Source organism: Vombatus ursinus, unplaced genomic scaffold, assembly GCF_900497805.2.
Source record: "Vombatus ursinus unplaced genomic scaffold, bare-nosed wombat genome assembly UNPS02014768.1, whole genome shotgun sequence".
Classification (NCBI taxonomy): domain Eukaryota; kingdom Metazoa; phylum Chordata; class Mammalia; order Diprotodontia; family Vombatidae; genus Vombatus; species Vombatus ursinus.
In genome coordinates, this window is record NW_020954546.1 from 2,636,309 (window position 1) to 2,659,106 (window position 22,798).

At 47.6% G+C, this 22,798-nt stretch overlaps 2 protein-coding genes across 3 annotated transcripts in view; one reads left to right on the plus strand and one right to left on the minus strand.

The window, feature by feature from the left end:
- Positions 1-1,863: 1,863 nt before the first annotated feature.
- On the minus strand, positions 1,864-12,076 carry LOC114043410 (notchless protein homolog 1). 2 transcript variants are annotated; one of them, XM_027862515.1, is made up of 13 exons: positions 12,014-12,076; positions 11,468-11,611; positions 8,288-8,505; positions 7,828-7,907; positions 7,364-7,440; positions 6,691-6,788; positions 6,157-6,349; positions 5,846-5,981; positions 5,657-5,703; positions 4,378-4,580; positions 3,171-3,330; positions 2,973-3,043; positions 1,864-2,259 (listed from the first exon to the last, which is right to left on the minus strand). In XM_027862515.1, the coding sequence occupies exons 1-13, from the start codon at positions 12,029-12,031 to the stop codon at positions 2,247-2,249; spliced, it is 1,458 nt and encodes a 485-aa protein (XP_027718316.1). In that variant the 5' UTR covers positions 12,032-12,076; the 3' UTR covers positions 1,864-2,246. The 2 variants fall into 2 exon arrangements, with proteins under 2 accessions (XP_027718316.1, XP_027718317.1); XM_027862516.1 differs by lacking the exons at positions 8,288-8,505; positions 11,468-11,611; positions 12,014-12,076 and having other exon boundaries at positions 7,812-7,891.
- A 6,683-nt stretch (positions 12,077-18,759) lies between these two features.
- Positions 18,760-22,798, plus strand: part of LOC114043314 (protein unc-45 homolog B) — a 28,730-nt gene continuing 24,691 nt past the window's right edge. Inside the window, exons 1-4 of the mRNA XM_027862392.1 lie at positions 18,760-18,777; positions 19,687-19,851; positions 20,429-20,465; positions 21,898-22,073. Of these exons, the coding sequence (XP_027718193.1) occupies positions 18,760-18,777; positions 19,687-19,851; positions 20,429-20,465; positions 21,898-22,073 (396 nt within the window). The remainder of the gene's footprint in view (positions 18,778-19,686; positions 19,852-20,428; positions 20,466-21,897; positions 22,074-22,798) is intronic.

Sequence of the window (22,798 nt, forward strand, 5' to 3'; positions counted from 1 at the left end):
GCATTTATGCAACTCCGGTTCACAACCAGAGATTTAGAGCTGGTAAAGGACCTCATTTTACAGATGAGGAAGCTGAAGCCTGGTCACCTGGTGACTTCCTCCATCCAGGTCCCATAGGGAGGAGGTGAGAGCTATGACAGGTATTTGGACTCTGGTTTTCTAACTTCAGCCCCACCCAGGCTCTCTCTGGACTTAAGGTTCAAGCAGTGGGAACACCTGGGTCAAGACACACACAGATTCTAGATTTCCCTCCAAGGATATTTAGTCCACAAATCATTTTTTTTTTAGGCAATTCGGGTTAAGTGACTTGCCCAGGGTCACACAGCTAGTAAGTATCAAGTGTTTGTTTCGAGGCCAGATTTGAACTCAGGTCCTCCTGACTTCAGGGCCGATGATCTATCCACTGCACCACCAACCTGCCCCAAATCATCAATTTTTTAAAAAAAAGCATTTATCTATCAAGTACCTACTATGTCCTGGGAAGCTGTGCTTAGAGGTCCTGGAGATGCAAATAATAATAATAAAAAAAAAAGATATAATCCCTACTCACAATGAGCTTCTTTCTATGAGAAGCCAGGTTGCCTCTCTCTCTCACACACACACACACACAATCCCAAGTCTTTCTGCAGTTTTTAAGATTTAATAGTTAATCACAGAAAAGTGGAAAGAGCGACTCACAAGGAGGGAAAGTTTTAGACCTGGGTCCTAAGGCAGCTCACACTAGGGTGACTTTGGAATTCAACCAATAGACCCGAGTGTGGTCTCCTGGACTCCTTTACCAAGGGCACAACGACAGCTGGAGGAGCATGGGCATATTATTTCCCCGGGCTTAGAGTCCTTGAGAGACAGTTGCAGCAGCATTGAGATTAAGGCATTTTAATGTCTGCAAAGCATTTTCTATGCCTGATTTCATCGAAGCATCACCGCTCAGTGGCATGATTATCACAGGACCAGAGCTAGAAGAGACCTGGGAGGCCACCTAATGTTGGACCCCTCTGGGTGGCCCACTGGATAGAGGAGTGGAGCCAGGAAGACCCGAGTTCAAATCCTGCCTCAGACTCTTATGAGGGTGGAGGTGGGTCAAAAAAACACTAGATCCGGAAGTTCCTTTTGGTTCCTGTCTGTGCTTTTGAAAACTGTGGTGGGCTTTTATTTCCTCTCCTGTGCGGGGGAAAAAATGGACTGGGGAAGGGAGACTGGGGAGGGAAATCAGTCAACAAGCATTTATTAATCACCTACTATATGCCAAGCCCTGAGAGATAAAAGACAAAAATTAAACCTTTCCTGCCTTTACGGAGCTCACTTTCTATTTAGGGAGACAAAACATACACTTTCAATTGAATACAAAGAACATTTTTTTTAAAAAAAGGCAGTGATCAGGAAAGGACTTAGTAAAACACTTTAGCAAACCTTAAGTTACTATATAAATGCTAGATTATCACCAGCATCATCATTAACCTCTTTGTTTTAGTTTCATTTGTAAAATGAAGTAGGACCACAATGATGTCTCAGCTCTAAATCTAGGCTTCTAAGACCCAAAGAGGGGGCACCTGAGCTGAGTTTTGAAAGAAACTGGGGATTCAAAAAGGTAGAAGTGAGGAAGGAGGGCATGCTGGGTATGGGGCACGGCCTAGGCAAAAGTTCAGCGATGGAATGTCAGGGTGAGGAGCAACAAGACTGGTTGGGCTGGACCAAAGAACGAGGTAAGGAGGATGAAGAGAGAGGCCATGAAGGTCAGAAGATATCAAAGGCAAAACTTTCTGTCTGAGACGGCTTTGCTGTAGCCTTAGCCAAAGGGAGGGAGGGGGCTTGACAAGAGGACTGTCCCAGGATTTTGCCAGAGCTCGGGATTTGATGACAAAAAACCACAGAAAAATAACTTATTTATTTGGCAAAAGAGAGGCATCCTACTCTGGAGGAAGTCAACATTTAGAGGGGAATAAAAAGCGGCAGGTGTGGAGGCCTGCAGGAGGCCCTCCGCGTCTTCTCCGGCTGCAGCTCGGGGTCCAAGGTCACTGCCCCTTGTCACACGCCTTGCCGCGCCCGTCTCCATCCGCGTCCTACGTCACACGTGTCCAACGGTTGCATTGACCATCTTTTGGTCCGGCCATCGCTGACTGCAGAACGCCTGTCCCACTCCCCGACAAGCCAGCCTGCCTGCAGCCCCCAAGACGGCTAGCGGAGGGTACAGATGGAGCTGTGGATTCACAGTGTTAGAGCGGAAGGGGCGGGAAGGCTCCGGGCTCTCACCTCCTCCATCTGTGGACAAAAGAAAGCATCAGGACAGAGCTCTCGGTGAGAAAGGGCTCTTCATTCAAGAAGGCCTGAGAAGGAACCTGGACCACCCAGCTGCGGCTGTGCCTCCCCCACCTGACCCCCAGGATGAGAGCCTGGGTGTCTCAGGCTCCCGGTGGGAGGGACCTGACACTCTGCTCCAGCTCCCCTCTCCAGCACCCCACAAGGCTCAGTGATGCCGGCTGGGGTTGACCCTCCTGCAGGACCTCTCTACTACATACAGCTCAACCTTCTGTCATTCTCCCCTCCCAATCAAAGCATCACTGAATTTAGATCTAGAAGGGCCCTTAGAGGCCATCCAGGACAACATCTCCCATTATACAGATGAGGAAACTGAGACACAGAGAGGTTAAGTGACTATGCCTAGGGTCACTCAGCTAGGAAGTGTCTGAGGAAGGATTGTAAGTGTGCCACACTGTGCCAGCCTCTGTTCCTGTCCCTCCACCCCAATCCCCCAGCTGCCGTCTGAGAGATCTTAGATCAGTGATCCATTTAAGAACAGATTCAGAAAAGCTGAGGGACCCAAGAGTTGGCCTAAGTGCTTTAAAAGGAACCCAGAATTCTGTATTTTGGTGGAAAAGATGCTGAACCTGCCCAGGGGGCACGTGGAGGGAAACAGCGGGTAGCGACAGCCCAGCCTTCAAGAGCTGGCTGATCCCTCAGAGCCCCAGACTCACATGCGGAGACATTTGTCCTTCCCACCACTTGCCACCCGCTGGCCATCCGGACTCCAGTCCACAGCAAACACCTGAACCAAGAGGAAGACATTTTAAGTCAAAGCCAAGTCAAGTGAGGCAGCAGCAACCCACACCCCGCCCTGGTCCTCCCTCCATCATTCCTTCCCTCCCTCCCTCTGAATCCTGGGGTGCGGCTACCTCATCAGCGTGACCAGGGAGGTCCACAGCCAGCTTCCGGGTCTTCACGTCCCACACCTTGAGCGTACTGTCACTGCTCCCGCTCACCAGGAGCCGGCTGTCTGCAGACCAGGCGATCTGGTACACGGCTGCCACGTGGCCTCGGAGGGAAGCCAGATACCTGGAGTAGAGGCAGAGGACACGGGTCCCTCCTTTGCTCAAGAGCCTACTGTCATTTCCTCCTCAGCTTTTAAGACCCTTGGCCACACTCTTCTTCTAATTTCTTACTTTTGTTACTCGTCAAAGCTTTAACCTACAACTCTTTTTGTTCTCTCCTTTCCAAAAGGCATTTTCTTCTCTCTGGAATCCTCTCTTCTTCTCCTTCTCATTCCTTAAAATTAACCTTCTCCAGGATGCCTTTCCTTATTAGCCTCCAGGACACTGTTTCGAGGTCAGTGGGAGACATCAGGGTTAACCGTGAAAGAGCACTGATCTTGGAGTCCAAGGATCTAGGTTCAAATCCTACCCCTGACACTTGGGACTCAGTTTCTTCATTTGTACGATGAAGGAGGGAGGTTAGATTAGATGAACTCCAAGATCCCTTCTAGTTCTAAATCTTTCCTCCCATGATTCTTCAGTTACCGTTCTGGGAACAAATAGCGCAGCAAAGAATAAGAGGGAGAGGGCAGGCAGAGAGGACCAGGACAGGTATGGCACAGGAGGGAGAAGAGGTTGGGAATGCCTGTACATGCGAGGAGCAAAGCCCCATCCACCCCTAGTCTGGGTGTTTTACAGCCCGCCTTAGTGGGATGAACCAACGGTTTCATTTTTATCTTTATCTCCTCAGGGCTTGGTACATGGTCGGTGATTAATAAATACTTGCTGACTAATTGATTTCCCTCCCTGTATCTCTTCATGACTAACACATACAGGTGCTACTCTACTAATTTAGACTTGCTTCTCAGTGCCTAATATCTATTTTCTATGCACGTGTCTTAAGGGACACAAGCCCCCTCTTAAAAGACCAGAGATTTGAAGAGGAAGGACCTCTAGAGGCCATGGAGAAAACCCCTCCATTTTACAGATGACGGAACATGAAGCGGTGGCTGGTGCCCAGCACTCTCCTGGGCCTCGGTCTTAGAGGGGGTGGACTAAAGCTAGATGACACCCTCCCCGACAGGGGCATCCCACAGCCCCACGCCTCCACACCTCCCCACTGCAGACTCACTTGCCGGTCTTCCCTTCCCACAACTTGATAGACTTGTCGAAGGAGGCACTGGCGATGATGCGAGCGTCAGGGGAGAAGAGCACCTGATTGATGAGGGCCTGGTGTCCCAGCATTCGCTGCAGGGGCTTCTTGTCCTCTGACGGGGTCCACAGGAACAGCGTGAAGTCATCGGAACCCGAGACCAACCTCTCTGGCCCCAGACCCTAGGGCGGTGAGAACACACACACACTCATCCTCATCCACCGCTGCTCAGGAGGCAGACAAACAGGGTCTGACTCTCAGGGGAGGAGACCCGTTGCCAACAGTAACTGAAATCAACGTGTGTTATGCCCCGACACTCCATCAGGTGGTGCAGAGGAGTCAAGAAGGACCAAAGTCACGAGGACTGCTGGGGACCTTGCAAAGAGGGCGAAGCCCATTTCTGTCTTGGAACCCCAGAATCGAGCACCAGTATGCAGGAAGAGCTTAATGAGTGTCTGTTCAATCAAACAGTGTCAGTTATGCGGCCCTACATGAAAGTTACAGAGCTACGACCAGACGCGGGAAGACCTGAGTTCAGAACCTTCTGTGTCACCCTGGTCAGGCGACAACCTCTCTATGCTTTGGTCCCCTACGGCCAATAAGGGCCCCTCCAGCTCTAAAATCTAGAGGCAGCTGAGCAGTGCGGTGGTTATACTGCTGAGAATCTCGTCTCGGGCACTAGCTGTCTGTCTGACTCTGGGGAAGTGACTAAATAACAACAACTCCCCTATATAAAGGGCTATGAACTTTACAATCATTATCTCACTCAAGTCTCACAACAACTCTGGGAGGGAGGTACTATCATCATACCCATTTTACAGATGAGAAAATGGAGGCAGGCATACCTGAAGTACAGACTCCCCTAGAATCCCATAACTACTAAGTATCTGACGTCCACTTTGAACTCAGCTCTAACCCCTCTGTAACCTCAGCTTCCTCTTCTGTTGAATAATCAGGTGGGTCTTTATCATTACTTCCTGCTCTAAATGTACACTCCTACTCATTAAACATCTACCTACATGGAAACAACAAGAATATTGCACTGGCAGAAGAGCTGAATTTAAATTCCAGCTGCGCCAGTAACCTTGTGCTTTTTTTTGCCTCAGTTTACTCCAAGACCCCTTCAAACCTCAACATTTCATGGTTCTGTTATTCTCAGTGTTCTGGGGATAATCAACAGAGGAGGCTGCCGGGAAGAAGGGAAGTCTGGAGAGAAGGGCTTCTCATGGCCTGGAGGAGGGCCGCCCCACACACTCACCCTAATCTGGTTGTAACGGTCCAGCGCTCTCTCTTTCAGCTCCTGCACTGTGTCCAGCATGGGACAGAAAAGAAGAAAGATTAGGAAAAGGATGAAGTCAGAAAACAACCTGAGACAAACGGCCCAGGGCCTCCCTCCAGAGGCTGCCATCAACCTCCTTCTCTCCCCTAGCCCTTCCATTTCACTCACAGGAGCCCTGGACATCCTGAGGGTTAACTGAGGCCTCTGCCGGCTCGAAGGCACCCGTTCGAAGGACGTAGTCAGTGCTGAGTGCCATGGTGTTCACCCAATGGGCGTGCCCCTGTAGTGTCCTGCACAGCACCCCCTGGGAAAGAGGGGAAATGGGGGATGAGAATCAGAAAATACACAAAATAGGTGCCAGGGTCAACCTCCCCGAGCTTCAGTTTCCTCATCTGTAAAATGGAGGAAAGCTAAACTAGATTATCTCTCAGGTTCCCCCCTCCCCAAGCTCTAACTCCCTTTGTCTTACGACTCCTCACATCAAGAGCCCGCCAGACTTTGATGGTTCGGTCCTGGGAGGCCGAGTAGAGAAGGCCATCCCCTCCCCATCTGATACAGGTGACCGACTGGGTGTGTCCGGTAAGGATGTGGTCGCATCGGCCAACGGTTGTGTCCCAGACCCGGACGCTGCCATCCTTCGAACTACTGGCCATGTAGCGGCACTCGGGGTTCCTGGACAGGAGAAAGGTGTGATCCCCATGCTGGTGCAACACTGGCTTCCCCTCCACAGTCCCTCCCGACTCCTCGCTTGGCCAAGGTCCCCCAAAGGGCTCTCCTCCAATTAAACCCCTTGGTGATGTCTAGGAAAATCGAAGCTGCCAGGCGAGGCCAGCATGGCACGGCGAGCACACCTCCACTCAGCTCACCCACCTGCCCCACGCCACACATTCACCCAGGCGCCTCCGAGGATGGAGCAGCTGAAAGCTGAAGGGCTGAGGCTCCTGGGCCCACCCTCCTCACCCCCCATGCATCCTCTTTGGTGGGACCGAGTGGGCAACACCCCTTCCACTCACATGTGCAGCGGCTCCCAGCTCAGTCCTGTGATCCACCTGCTATGTCCGGCAAGGGCCCTGCCCAACTGCTTCCCCGTGTTTGGGTCCCACAGGAGAATCTGAGGGAAAGGAGCCCTTGGAGTCCCCCTGAACCCCAACCCAGGGCCTTGCCCTTCTCTCCCCCTCCCACCTGGAATCAGTCCATTCCCCACACTCAGGATCAGAGCCAGGGAGCTTAATCCACTGGTCTTTGGGCCTCCAGACCTGGAACTGAGCTGTCCTCATTGGCAAACGCCATCTCCCATGGCTGGCCCTGACCTAGGTCACCTCCGATCACGCATGCTTCCCATACTATCCAGTTATCTGCCTGGACCATTCCTGTGACTTCCTAGATTAAAGGCCCTTCCTTGCCCAGTTCCCACCCTCCTAGAATATGTGCTCGCTCTGTATGTGTGTGTGTGTGTGTGTGTGTTTATGTCTTCTGCTTTTAGAATGTAAGCTCCGTGAGGGCAGAACTGTCTGGCATTTGTATCAGACTACTTAGTGTACAAAGCACTCAATAAACATTTCATTAAACAGGGTAGATACTACCTAAATACATCTTCTACATGGCCCTTCTCTGGAGACACAGAACTCCAGCTCCCTGGGGGAGCAGACCCCAGATTGCCTAAATGGTCACAGGGTAGCCACTCACTTGGCCATTCTTACAGCCTGAGGCCAGTTTCTTGCCATCTGGAGACCAGGAGATGCTGAGGACCCAATGTCTGTGACCTAAGAGAGCAAAGGACAGGGAGAGGAGGCCATAAGGGGACAGAACAGGCAGCCCTTGGTACCAGAAGATGCCCATCCCCCACCCCGTCTAAATCCAGCCGTGGATTTCAGAGTTATCCATCCATGAGCAGGGACAGGTGTGTAAGGCTACATTCTCCCTTCCATCCAATCTCTCATTCACGAGAAGGCCGGGCCTGAGGAGGGATGCAGTCTTGACTGTGGATGGGAGGGATGCTGCCTAGGTCTTACAAGGTGGTGTGGGGTTTGAATCTGGGCCTCCTTAGTCCCCAGCCCTCCCCAAGGCACTCTTTTAGGCTGCTCTGCCCTGCCCCGGAGAGAGGCTTTGAGAGCCGCGTGCCCCCTCTGCTCACCTGCCCCCATACTGACCCCTGGAAGTGAAGTGGGGAGTTTCTGTATTGAGATCCCAGAAGCGCACAGTGGTGTCTCCGGAGCCGCTGGCCAGATACCTGGGGGAAGCAGAGAATGGCACCTCTGAGCTTTACACCAGGGAGTCCCTTGGGTCCCAAAGGCCATGTAGCCTATTAAACATTCCCCAATAACCAGGATCTGTTTGGATTCCCTTTTTTTTTTAAAGAGTAAAACAACAAGTAATCTACCTAATCAGAAACAAATACCTTTCCCACAGTGGGGTGGGCACACCCTCAGAATGTGGCTCGGACTCCGCCCCTCCCTCCCCTAGGAATGAGGACAATCAGGACAGATTCTGGGAAACATGCCCCACCAACTGATGGAGGCCCCATCTGAGATGGCTGAACCCTTCCACCAGGCCCCAGACTCAGAGGCTCAGGTCTCCTGTCCAACACCCCAAGTCTGGCTCCGTCCTTACTTCCCCGTGGGGCTGAAGGCTACAGAGATGACAGCCTCAGTGTGACCCTCCAGGGAGCTGGTACATCGGGTGATGGCTCGGACCCGGAACACAGCTTGTGGCTGGTAAATGATGTCAAGGACTTTCTCGGTCTCCACCGACTTAGACTCAAGCGTCTTCTCCAGTGAAGTGATGATCTCTGAATCGTGGACATAAAAGGCCAAGGGTAGGGGGTCCTCCTAGAGAGGAAGAGGAATGAAGTGAACCCTTACCAAAGAACAGGCGACGGCCCCCTTTTCAGTGAAGACTCCCTGAACTGATCCAAGGAAAGTCAGGTTGGGCCTCAGTTTCCTCCTCTGTAAAATGAGGCAGGTGGACCCGTGATCATTCTGTGACCCGATCATCATTCATCACATCATCACATCCCTGGGCCCACCCTCTCTGAGCGATCGCCCTCAATGACAGCAAGACAGCATGAAGAGCATTTCTGCCGGAGGAGTGGGATGCGGCACCCCGATGCCAGCGGGAAAGGCTGTGCAGAGGTCCCTTCCCCAATGCCGGTCACAGACGACTTAGTAGCCACTTTCTCGGTCCGACTCCTCCCTGTCTCACTGCTCCCCACCACGCGACTGTGGGTGTCCCCCAGGGCTCTGTCCTGGACCCTCTTCTCTTTCTCGTCATACTTAGTGACCTCATCCGGTCCCAGATCTAAATACCCAGCCCTGGTCCCTCTCCTGTTCCAGACCTGGCCCACCAACTCTCCCCCGGACGTTTTGAACTTAGCCAACCCACAGGCAGCTCAAACTCAACACGGCCAAAGCAGAACGAGTCATCTTCTTCTGCTACCCAAGCCCACCCTTCTTCCAAACTTGCCATATTGCTGTCAAGGGCGTCACCACCCTCCAGGTGACTCAGGACTTCAGCCTGAGTCATCCCTGACTCTTCTGCACTCTCTCTCACCCCACAGGGCCAATCAGGCCAAGTCCAGTCATTTCTACCTTTCAACGTCATCCCCTTCTCTCTACCCATTCAGCCCCCGTCCCTCTAGTCTGGACCACTGCAGGAGCTTCCTAATTGTTCTCTGGGCCTGGAGTCTCTCCCTATTCCAATCCAATCTCCATACAACCGCCAGAATGATTTTCCTAAAGCCCAGATTGGGCCGTATCACCCCTCCTACTTCACTGAACTCCAATGGTTCCCTATTACCACCATGATCAAATACAAACCTGTTTGTTACCCAACCTCCCTTTCTGGGATAATTACCCCTCTTTGTGTACCCTACAATCCAGCCAAATTGGCCGCCTTCTTGGTTCTCACATACCCCATCCCATCTCCAGTCACCATGCCTTTGCATAGCCGGTCCCTCACGTCTGGAAGGGCCTCCCCCCTCACCTCTACCTCTTAGAACACTGGTTTCCTTCAAGATTCACTTCAAGTGCCCCTTTAGGAAACATCACACATTGCTTCTACCTTATCCCAATTAAGGGGCGGAGGACAGTTTTGAGAATGAGGCACTACAGGCAGGGGTGAAGGGGAAGATTTAAGAAAGACTTCATAAACAGCCACCTTGTGCGATGACTAATATTGATAGACTTAACCCTTCTCAGCAATGCAACAATCTAAGACATCTCCAAAGGCCTCATGATGGAAAATGCTATCCACATGCAGAGAAAGAACTATGGAGTTTGAATGCAGATCGAAGCATACCATTTGCTATTTTTTTCTTCTGTTTTGTTTTGTTTCCTCTTTCTGGTGGTTCCTCCTATTGGTTCTAATTCTTACTTAGAACATCACTAATATGAAAATATGTTTAATAGGAATGTATATGTAGAGCCTACATCAGATTGCGAGCCATCTTGGGGAGGGAGGTGGGAAAGGAGAGGGAGAAAAATTTAAAACTCTAAAGCTTATGGAAGTGATTGTTGATACATCAAAACAAATTAATAATAATGAAAAAAAGGGGCAGCTAGGTGGCACAGTGAATAGAGAACTGGTCCTGGAGTCTGGAGGACCTGAGTTCAAATAACATAACATGTTATTCAAATAACATGTACTAGCTGTGTGGGTGTGGGCAAATCACTTAACCCCATTGCCAAGCCCCCTCCCAAAAAAAGTCATGGAAAAGATGGTACTTGGGCCAAGTCCTCATCTGTGATGGGGGGGGGGGGGAAACAACCTAGATGGTTTCTTCAGTTCCTTCTAGCTCTAAATCTACGAGTCTACAAAATGAAGAGACATTCTTTCAACATGACTAATGTGCAAATATGTCTTTCATGACATCACATGTCTAAAGGGTACTGTATTTCTTGCCTTCTCAATGTGTGGAGAAGGGGTGGAGGGAGAAAATTTGGAGCTGAAAATAAAAATAAAATAGACAGTCATTAAAAAAATTCTTTTCCCCCAAATCAACAAGCAATTATTTTCTCTCCCTTCCAGATACCCCTCCTCCTCATCTCTTGAAAAAAAAAAACAAACCAACCTTGTAACCAAAATACATAGCTGAGCAATAGAAATCCCTGCCTAGGCCATGTCCATTGGGCATCCCGAGTCCCTCACTTCTCTAGCTGGAGATGGGCAGCAAGGATGTTCTGAAAAGGTATGTCTCAAAGAGCCCTCCCACTCACACAAAAATAAACAAATAGGAACTCAGGGCTCTTCCTGCAGCCTTTTTCTTCCATAATCACTAGACCGTAAGCTCCCTGAGGTCAGGAATCACCTCATGTAAACTTTGTGTCTTTCTAGGGCAAGGGTTCTTAACTTTTTTGCATCTGGCAAGACCCAAGTATCCCTTATCAGCATAATGTTTTTAACTAGGATTACAAAGGAAACCAATTATATTGAAATAATTATCATTTTTTTCATATTTAAAAAACCCACCAAATTCATGGACCCTTGGTTAATTGAAACCCTAAAGTTCGGAGACTAGCACAATACCTGGCATTGGGTTAGCGCTTAATAAATGCTTGTTTTCTTTCTTCTAGATAGTAGGCACCAATAAATGCTTAACTTGACAAGTCTAGGGATCACACAGGGGGCATTTCACAGGTTCACAGATTTAGGGTCAGAAGTTTTCTGAGGTGCCATGGATTACAGATGAGGAAACTGAGGCCCAGGGGTGCACTGCTAGTCCTGGTCTTCCTGCCTCCTGTGCCGAGGCCCTAGCCTCTTACTTAACCCACGCGGGTCGTGGGGACTTCCTACCTTACTCAACAGGGCATTACAGACGAGCTGGAGTTTGTCCGGGGTGATGTCCACGGGCACGTCGAAGGGCGAGCCCAACAGCTGCCCGCCTTCATCTTGGAACTGGACCAGCAGCCGCTGCACATCCCCACGCACCACCTCGTCCTGCCACGGACACACGGGGGTGGGAGGGGGGTTAAGAGCCTCCATCTGGTAAGGGATGTCGTGGGTGGGTGTCTACCTTTTGGGACACCCTCCTGAACATCCCCACGCACCCCCTAGTCCTGCCACGGACACGCGGGGAGGGAGGGGAGGGTTGAGAGCTCCTCTAGGGGGCAGACAGTCTATTGGGGCACACACACCGCCCCGAACTTCCCCACGCACCCCCTCGTTCTGCCACCGACACTCGAGGGGAGCGGCTGTACCGGGGAGAGGGGAGTCTATTGGGACCCCCACCCCATGCGTGTCACTCTTCGTTCCCAGGGTTAGGGTCCCCCCCCGCGTGGGCTACTCCTTCTCCCCGATCGCCCCTAAACTCCCACGCCCCCAAACCCCAAACCGGCTCACAGTCGCTTCCGCCGCCATCCCGAATCCCCACGTGGAGGAAAACGATGCGGGAGGCCTAGAGCGCCGCCCCCACAGCACGGCCACGCCGCCGAGAGCGCACCCTGCCCCCTGGTGGTGCGGCGGGACGTTGTCTCCGCCTCCGCCATAGCTGCGAGAGGGCGGGGGTGTTGGCTCTGGAGGGAGAGACTCTAGAATCCAGGATGCGAGCGTAGGTCTGCAGGTGGACATGGACTTTGACGTCATTCGGCGTGCTGTTGCTCTCACACTCAGGTCTCCGGTGCTTTGCACTGGCTCTCTCCCCTCCCCTAGGCCCAGAACGCTCCCCTTGCTCACCTCCTTTAGGGGCGGGCTAGAGCCAGCTCCTACCAGGTCGGGGAGAGGGGCAGGTGGTTAAATTTTCAGTGAAAATTTTACGTTTTCTCACCTCGAAAATGATCAAATTCCACAAATCAGGACTTGATATATTGTTTTGTTAATAGTCTGTACTTAAGAAAGTGATGGAGAACCTGTCCCCAAAGCTGGTTCACCAAAATTCACCAAAACCCCCAATACCCCCACTTCTTAGCACCCCTAGAATCAAAGCTCAGCCTAAGCACCACCGCTTTCCACGGGAAGCCTTTCCCTAGCTCCCTAGCTGTTAGAGCCTCCTTGAAAAATTACTTTGTCCTTATTTTGCATTTGTTTCATATACGTATACTTGTGTGCGTTGTGAGAGGTAGTTGATGTAATGACTTAAATTTAGTGGGGAAGACCACCTCCCTGTCAAGACCTGCCCCTGACCCAGACTGCCTGTGTGATCTTGGGCAAATAACCTAACCTCTCGGTTCTGGGCTAGGCAATTCTCTAAGGCTAAATGGTAGAGAGACACCTTCCTAGATAGAGACTTCTCTGTAGCTACTAATAAACAGGTCCAGGACCTATCCTCACTTGTACACGTCGCCCCCTCTCTATATAGGCGCTTTCGTTTTTGTCTTTGCATCGAATTGCCAAGCAAGTGCCTGGCACCAAGTCTGTCCCTGTGCTGTCAAATGCTTACTGACTGACCCATCATCATTTTACAATGAAGGAAACTTGAGGCAACTTGTCCAAGAACACAGCAGTAGTACCGAACCTGGAATCCAAATCCATCCCTCTTCACTGCTCCTGGAGCTCTGAGAATGTTACAAGGGGAGAGAGGAAAAGAATAATAAAATAATGCAACATTGCAACGAATAAGTAATAACTGTGTCTTGGATTATAAAATAAATGCACCCCTGTGCCACGGAGAGCAAGCTTTCATTGGGATTTAAAATATGAACATTTATTTCAATATTTTAAAATACAATATTTCAAAAGTTGTAGTTCGAGATGGCGGCACAAATTACTACCCCTCCCCCCGCATTCATGCCTCGGGAGACAAGCTTCTTAACTGAGCTGATGGTCTAGATACAGCCTGAGCAGTCTAGCTAAAGGCTGGTCCGGATGACAGCCCTTCCTATCCAGCTGTGGCTTGCACGTCAAACACTTGTTTTTGAAATCTAATAAAACTTAAAAAAAAAAAAAAGCCAGCTCCACATAATGGAGATTCATGATTTCAATGGGCAATCAATCCCCTCCTTCTGTTCTATGAAGTCCGAGGAAATGCTGCTTTTGTTTGGTGTTTGTTAAGTTTGGAATACAAATAAAGAGAATGAAAAAAAAAAAAAAAAAGCAAAAGGAATCCAAGGCCATATCTTGTGAAATGCAAGGCACTGGAGCTCCAGAGGATGAGAATTTGCAAAAGCAACATGGGTCACTAAGTGATGGAGTACACAAAACGGCAGACGGTCTTTATATCTTCCCCCAGAACCTTGTCAACAGGGCACCACCGCAGTATGTTGGCTATAATGGACTGAATTCTAGGATCAGAGGATTCAGAGCAGCTAAGTGGCACAGGGGTTAGAACATTAGTCTTGGATTGAGGAAGACCTGAGTTTAAATCCTGCCTCAGGCACTTACCTAGCTGTGTGACCTTGTTGTTGTTGTTCAGTCATGCCTGACTCTGGGTGACCCCATGGACTTTTGGGGCTTTCTTGGCAAAGATGCTGGAGTGGTTTGCCATTTCCTTCTCTAGCTCATTTGACAGATGAGGAACTTGAGGCAAATAGGGTTAAGTGACTTGACCAGGGTCATACAGCTAGTAAGTGTCTGAGGTGGAATTTGAATTTAGGACTTCCTGACTACAGGCCTGGAGCTCTACCCACTGTACCACCTAGCTGTGTGACCCTGGGCAAGTAAAAAAAAAAAACAAACCAAAACCTCTGTTTGCCTCAGTTTTGTGAGAGGTAAGAAGCCATTATATTTCCATATAAGGAAATTGGGAGAAAAGGTAGCTCTAGGTCAGAGGTTCTAGAACCAGGTAAAAGTGGATGAAATTGGTTGTTTGGTTAAAGAGGCTGGAAGTAGGACAAAGATAAGCTTTACTTAGAGTTCGAATGGTAATAGGCTCATTAATACTAACTTCTCCTCCCAGAAGGGAGCAATAACACAGAATTAGGAACATTTCATATGTTAGCAGGAGGAGGAAAGTATTATGAAGTGAGAGTATCAGAAAGGTTGTAACCCAGAAGAGCAAGGACCAATCCCGGCTCTGAAGGGAGGGACAAGAAGGAACTGACTGCATAAAAGGCTTGCTCGGGCGTCTGTCAGTGCGTGTGTGTGTGTGTGTGTGTGTGTGTGTGTGTGTGTGTGTGTGTGTGTGTATGTATGTCCCTTCTTTTTTGGGGGGGGGGGTATCACACACCCACCTCTTGCAAAAACCATAAATAAATAAACATCCCTTTGCTCACTTCAGTTTAAGTTTTGTTTATTAAGAGAGGACCGAACTCCGCATGGTATGTTTCTAGGGGAGCAGTGAGTTGCGGCTGCGCTTGAACTAAACCCCTAACCCTACCAAAGAGTGACTGAACCACGTTTCTCAGTTTCTTCAAGTATAAAATGGCAATAATCATAGCATCTCTCTTCCAAGGTTGTTGGGAGGGTCAAATGAGCTAATAATTATAAAGTGCTTAGCACACATAGTAATCACTATATAAATGTTGGTTATTATTATTGTTAATAATAATAATAACCTTTCCCAGCCTGTTTTCTTCATCTGTAAAATGGGGATAATAATAGCACTGATCCTCCCTCCCTCCTCCCACCCCCAGGGTTATTGTGAAGATCAAGTGAGATAATATTTCTAAAGTGCTTTGCAAACCTTAAATCGCTACGTAAATGCAAGCTATTATGTGATCTTTCTCGGGAATATCAGAGACACTGTGTGGATTAGTGGATAGAAAGGATTTGGCAACATGAAGTCTTAGATTTAGTTGCTTGCCAGCTCTGAGCCCCTGGGCCAGTTGCTCAGCCAGTTTCCTCATTTGTGAAATGAGGATAATGACACCTGTAACACTTACCTTACAGGATTGCTGTGGGCATCAAATGAGACCACGTATATAAAGTGTTTTGCAGATCTCGAAGTGACCCACCAGCTCCCTGTGGCACACTGACCTGCAAACACAGGTTCCCATATGAAGATTCCTATCAGAAGTTTTTATTATCATAATCTTAATGAGATCAGGGATGAATAGCAGTCTTCAAAACAGTTGCCAAGACTGACACAATCTGCCACAGTGTTAGGTTAAATGCATCTGATTTGGAGTCAGAGGACCTGAGTTCAAATGCCATTTCTATTCCTTACTACCTATGTGACATTGGATATATAGCTTGACCTCTCTGGGCCTCTGCTTCCTCGTCTGTAACAGAGGAGGTTAGACTAGCTGGATTCCCTGGTGATTCCAGCTTTAAATGTCAGACCCAGTTGAGCCTCCTCCAGGGTGTCTCTCAGATGCATCTCTCCTTCCCTCCCACCGCTGCTACCACTCTATTCAGGCATCTTACCTTCAGGCATCTTACCTATCTTACTCTTCTATCAGAAAAGAGGATGTGGACTTCTAACAGTGGCCCAAGAGTAATGATCAACCAGTCAGTCAACAAGCATTGATTAAGTACCTACAATGTGCCAGAGACTCTGGGGCATGCTGGGAACACAAAGGCAAAAAGAAACAATCCTTACTCAAAAGGAGCTTATTACATTCAAAGGTAATGAGAGAAGAGGCAGGAAGAGAATGGGAGGTAGTGTGACCCGGTAGGAGGAACTCAGGCTCTGAAGTTAGAGGACCTGAATTCGTATCTTACCTCTGATGCTTTCTACTTATGTGACCTCTGACAAGTAACTTAACTTTCCCCAGCCTGTTTCCTCGTGTGTAAAATAAGAGGGTTGGAATAAATGGCCTGAGAGTCAGAAGATCTGGGTTCAAGTATAATCTTGGAGGCTCACTACATGTATGATCCTGGGCACACCCACCTTCTTGTACTTCAGTTTCCTCATATGTAAAACTAGGGGAGGGGGATTGATTAGATGGCCTTTTATTTTTTTTTGGTAGCAAAGAGCAGGTCACATTAGTGTCCCCATGTTTCTCTGAATTCTTCATATTCATTGTTTCTTCTTGTGACTCAGTAGTCCATCACATTCATGCACCCAATTTGTTTAGTCTTTCCTCAATTGATGGGTCCCAACTTTGCTTCCAGGTCTTTGTTACCCCCACCAATCAATCAATAATAATAGGTAACATTTATATTACATTGTAAGATTTGCAAAACTCTTTACAAATGTTATTTTATCTTCACAACAACTCTGGGAGATAGTTGCTGTTATTATCCCTATTTTACAGGTGAATAAATGGAAGCTAGAACTTAAGTGACTTACCCAGGGTCATACCACTGGTGTGACATCATCAAGTATTTATTAAGTATCTACCATATGCTAGGCACTGTGCTAACTGCTGGGGGTGCAAAGACAAAACATGAAACAATCTCTGCCCTCAAGGAGACAGAGGAAGGGTCGCCATACAGATTTTAGTGTATATGAGACCTTTATTTTTGTCCTTGACTTTTTGGGGTAAATATTCAGCAATGGGATTGATGGGTAAATATGATTGTTTTTGTCACTTTTTTAGGAACATAGATTTAGTGTCATCTGGCCCATCCTTTCATTTTACAGATGAGGAAACTGAGGCCCAGGAAGATTAAGTGACTTGTGTAGGGTTACACATTTGGCAGGATGGGGATTTGAACTTGGATCATCTGAGTATAACTCCAGTCCTCTTTCTACTATATTAGTTCCTTGTTCTTAACCAGTGAGCCCAGGACCACCAAGGGGTCCATAAATATATATGCAGTCTTATAAGGAAGCAACGATTGCTCCTGTAGACTGAATAAACGTATCATACATATATGTGTAGTATTATTTTTTCAAATATGTGAAAATGCTGATGGGACCAACAAAATAGAAATTCATCTAAAAGGATAGTTTAATTTCTAGTAGCTCTTTGTTCTGTATTTTCTATTGGATCATAGATCTAGAGAATGAACGGACCTCAAAGGCAACCTAATCCAATCCTTTTATTTTATAAATGGGGAAACAGAGGCACTTATCACTCAGACAGTAAGCTTAAAAAAATGGGACTTGAATCATAAATTTGTAGCAGCAAGACACTTTAGAAGTTACCTAGTCTTACCTCACTTGTAGAACACTATGATAAAATTTTAATGTATACTTTAAAAAGATCATCATACATCAGATCATTGGATTATAGATTTAGAACTGGGAGAGATGTAAGAAACTATCAAGTTTGACTCTCAAAGTTTGCAGATGAGTAAACTGAGCTAGGTGGTGCAGTGGATAGAGTGCTGGGCCTGGAGTCAGGAAGACTCATCTTCCTGAGTTCAAATGTGGCATTAGATACTTACTAGCTGTGTGACCCTGGGCAAGTCACTTAACCCTTTTTGCCTTGGTTCCCTCATCTGTCAAATGAGTTAGAGAAGGAAATGGCCAACTGCTCCGGTATCTTTGCCAAGAAAACACCAAATGGGGTCAGGAAGAGTCAGACTGAACAACAACAACAAAAACTGAGGCTGAGGGGGTAGAATGACTTCCTTGAGGTCATAGACCTAAGAAATGACTGAGAAAGGATTTGAACTTGAAAAGATTGAGGGCCATTGAAACAGACCAAAACCTTTAAAACAAAGGATGCCATATTTACATTCTGTCCTGAAAGGGTGGAACGTTTTGGGGAAGGGAGATGGGCTGGGGGAAGGGCTGAAGGACTTTTTCTTCCTCTCTCATCCTGCCTTCCCAAAGCATTTCTAGAAGTTACCAGTTGGTTCTTGCTCTGGGCAGCTGCCATCCTTGTCTCATGTCTGTCTAAAATCTACCTCAGCTGTCACTTATCTCTGAAAATAGCAGCCATGAGTGTCTGTGTGTGGTGGGGGGGTGTGGGGTGGGGAGGAGGAGGAGAAGGGGGAGGACAGGACTATGGATTTGGAATGGGCTCAATGGGAGTTATTCTCACTTTTGTGGGGTTCTTATTGTGGTACACACCTCTCCCCATCCATCTGCTATCTGAAATAGTCCCTAAACTGGGAGAATTGGGGAGGGGGAATGCAGTGTTTTCTTACAGATTCCCTATTTGGAGAGGGGGGAGGGAAGGTCCATAAGTGTCAGTGACAGGCCCCAGGGACACCTGACCCACAGACCAAATATGGTTGGGAGCCACTGGTTGTAGAGATAAAGTCTCCTGGGTGGGGGGTTGGGAAGAGCAGATCGAGGCAGGCTGGCTTCAGGGTTGCATGCAGTCTGCGCTGGACAAAGGAGAGAAGTTTCCCCGGGGGAGGTATCATTGACCATGTCTACTTCAGACAAAGTTAGTGGTGTTTGCTGGGGGGGTTGGGTAGGGGATGGGAGGTGGGCTTGCACTGAAGGAGGGAGAAGAGGGGATCATGAAGCTTTATTAAGTCTTATGAAATAAATTAGTATTTGTATCTATGAAAAATCCCTAAAAAAAATGAAAAAGAAAAAGAAAAAGAAAAATCCCTGCCCAGGTCTTGGGGTGGGATGAAGGAAAAGGGTTAAGTGATGGGGGGGGCAGGGCTGAACACTGCAGCTTTCCTCTTATACCTTAAATTGAAATGTTTTGCTTTGTTGGAAAGTATTGTTTTACCCTTGGCTAGTTGGTATCAGAGATGTAGAGATGGTGGGGACCTTAGGGGGCCACCCAATCCAATCTCCCAGAGAGTGAGGGTCATGCAGGGAGTAAATAACAGAACTGGGATTTGAACCCAAGTCTTCAGACCCCACCTGCAACACCAGATGGTCTCCCAGGGAAGTACCCACTCTTCTTCTGTGAGTTTTGGAAGCCTCTGGGGACTTTACCCTGAGCTAATACTCCTTAGGGTAGGAAAGATCTCTTCCCTGGTGTTAGGTAATGGGTCCAGCCTCATTGACACAAATGTTAAGGCAGCACTGATTCAGAGTAAAGCTGATTTGGAAAATGTGGGGTTGATTCTTCCCTCCCCAAACAATGGATAGGGGGCCACATTTGGAATCCCGAAGACCTGTTTGAATCCTGCCTCAGACACTCACTAGCTGTGTGACTCTGGAGAAGTCACTTCTGCTTTCTCTGCCTCAGTTTCCTCATCTGTAAAGTAGGGATAATAATAGCACCTACCTCACAGTTGTGAGGATCAAATGAGATAATGTTTGTAAAGTGCTTTCAGATCTGAAAGAGCTGTCTAAATGTTTTGATCTTACTCTTCATTCTTCTCCTCCCCAGCGGATGGAAGATGCTGTGCGGCTGAAGGAGGAGGGGAATAAATATTTTCAAAACCAGAATTATGAAGAAGCCTCCAGAAGCTACAGCCAGGCTCTGACACAGACCAAGGACAAAGCTTTGCTGGCCACTCTGTACCGCAACAGAGCAGCCTGTGGGCTGAAAACGGTCAGGGGGCCAGCTGCAGGGAGGGGGAGGGCCTGTGTGTGAGATGGGGAGCCTATGGGACCGTTGGAAGAGTCTGGGCTGTCTGGTGCCTTGCCTCCTTGGGGTCTCCTTCATCCTGGCGCTCCTAGGTCGGCCAACTTCGACTCCAAGATGGAGGAAGGAACCTATCACTTTCTCCCTTGCAAAGAGAGCAGTGTTGGATTTTATTTTTGAGGGGGGAGACCTGATTTAGGGGTACAGGGCTATATTTAAACCAAGGCTCAGAGTTCTGTGCTCTTTGACCTTTGCTGATGAGGCCAAGAAGCATCAAGCTCAAATTAATTCTAACTTGCCTTGATGGAAGTTGATCACACAAAATTGGGATGGTGAGGAAGCTTTCCAGAACTGATTTCCAAGGGTTCAACCCCTTCGCATCTCCTTTCAGTGGGAGCCTCCCTCCTCCCCTTCCCGAGGGGGCAACTCTCAGGTAGCTAAAATTTAGAATGTTGGACCAGGAAGCCCTGAGAGCCCAAGTCCAATTCCCTCGTCTCTCTATGAAATCCTTACTGATGAGTTTTTCCGTCTTTCTGATTTCCAGGAGAGCTACACTCAAGCAGCATCAGATGCATCCAAAGGTGAGTGGCCTCCTTCCCCCTGACCTCAGCTCCATGCCCTCATTCTTTGTCCCAAGGTGCTTCTTAGTACCTTTATTTATAAAGATTTATAAGAACCAGTTAGGACCATTGATAGGGCACCCTCTGCATTCCTCACATACCTTTGGTAAATGCTTTCAACTTCATCCTCTCTTTGGCATTTAAAGTCCTTTAAAATCTGTCTTTAGTCACCCATTTTAGGCTAATTATACATTTACTCCCCCCACACATTCTACACAGTTTCAGCCAAACTGTCCTACCTGCTGTCCCCCTTTCGTGATGTTCCATTTCCTACCTCCAAGGCTTTGCCTGTGCCTAGAATGTTCTCTACTTATTAACTCAAGAGCCAACTGCCTCAAAAGACTTTATGATTCCCCTGTTTAACGCCACCCCCATTCACTTTTTTATTTACTTTGTTTATATTTGGTTTTTAAAATTTTTTTTTAATTTTAGGTTTTTGTTTTTCTGTAGACATGTTATATCCTTTTAGCAGAACGTTAACTTTTTGAAGGCAAGGGCTGTCTCCTTTTGATCTTTGTATTCCCAGTACCAGTGAGGTAGCTAGTACACAGTAGGTGTTTAATAAATGCTTGTCGCTTTGTGTATTGCTTATACCAGGTGCTATGGGAAGAGATGAGTGTACTTCTCAATTTATATTGTAGCTCCTGAGATGTTACGTTGAAAAGAACTTTTTGTGAATTCGACGTACCACAGGAATTTCTTATTAAAGAAATCTTTCTCTGTGAATATTTTTAAAAGTTTTTTAAACTGCGTTTTTTTTTGTTGTTGTTGTTTTGTTTTGTTTATGTTCTCTTCCTTCTGAATATATCCCTCCTCCCCCTCTTTCCCAGCCGGAAGCAGCTCAGCAAAAGCAACCCATATATAAGCCAAGTCTGAAAGTGTATGCCATATTTCATATACATAGTCCCCTGCCATGTGGTGTCTCCTCCACCAGAATGTGAGCTTTTAGAGAGTAAGGGCTGGCTTACTTTTCTATTTATATCATCAGTGCCTAGCATGGTGGTTTGCATAAAGTACTTAGTAAAGCTTTATTCTCTCATTCATTTGCCATGGCAAAGAAAGGAGGGAGGTTTCTCAGTTCTTTTTCAGGGCCAAGTTTCTTGGTTATTATAATCATTCAGTGGTCAGCTCCTGAATCTTTTTGTAATGTTGGTAATTACATCTCGATGTACCAGTTTTGTAAAACTCAGATTTTCAATACTGGGTTTTGTGAAATGAGGCACACATGTACAAAGAAGACTCAGTTGCTTACTTGAACAGACTGTGGACAGAGATAATCCAAAGTCAAAGAGATAAATAAGTAGCAGCATTTCTAGGGTTAGGAAGGTGGGACCTGGTACAGAGAATTCAGAGCTACCTCCTGAAGCCATTTTCCATTTGTCTCTCTTGCTAGCCATTGACATTAATGCTTCAGACATCAAGGCCCTGTTCCGAAGATGCCAGGCTCTGGAGCAGTTGGGTAAGCTGGACCAGGCTTTCAAGGATGTGCAGCGCTGTGCTACACTTGAACCCAAAAACCGGAACTTCCAGGAGACTCTGAGGCGCCTCAACTCTAGCATCCATGAGAAAGTGAGATATCTCCCTTCCTCCTTCCCCTCCTACTCTGTTCACCTCATTTTCCCCATCTATAAGATGGATATAATGATCTCTGCCTTTCTACCTCGATGGGCTATTGTGAAGAAAGTACTTTATTACTCAAAGCCCTATAGTATTGTGGGTTCTGTATCATAGAGTAGGGTCAACTTTAAGTTGGCCTTATTGCATGGGTCTTGCTTCCACTAGCCTGAGTGTGACATTGTTGAAAGACCCCTAACCTAGGCCTCAGGGTCTGTTCCTAGCTCTGCCGAAGAGCTGCTAGGTATAGACAAAAGAGATTTCTTTACTACTTAGGAGCCCCTGAAAAGAGATAGAACTCAGGTACATTGAATGAATAAAAGATGGGGTGGATAGTGGTCCTAATGCTAAGTTCAGTTTAATTCAGCATTCAACAAGTATCTATTGAGTACCTACTATGTGCCAGGCAGAAGGTAGTATGTAGTGGATAGAGAGCCCTCTTAGAAGCTAGAAAGACCTGGGTTCAAGTCCTACTCTCTGACACATACTAAGTGTGTGGGTCTGGGGAAGGAACTTAATCTCTCAGTGTTCTAGGTAATGAAGTTTATATATTACAGAGAAGATGACACCCTACCTTGGCAGATGGAATTTCCTCATTCGAGAGTGTCTTATACCAATGGAATCAGAGCTCTAGTTTCTATCCTATATGCCAGGCATGATTATGGGTATCAGGGATACAA

Coding starts and splice junctions, on each gene's coding strand:
- LOC114043410 (XM_027862515.1), bottom strand. Junction 4,581..5,656: donor ACCGTTACAACCAGATTAGG/GTGAGTGTGTGG, acceptor TCACCGCCCTAG/GGTCTGGGGCCAGAGAGGTT. Junction 3,331..4,377: donor TGGGAAGGGAAGACCGGCAA/GTGAGTCTGCAG, acceptor CCTCTACTCCAG/GTATCTGGCTTCCCTCCGAG.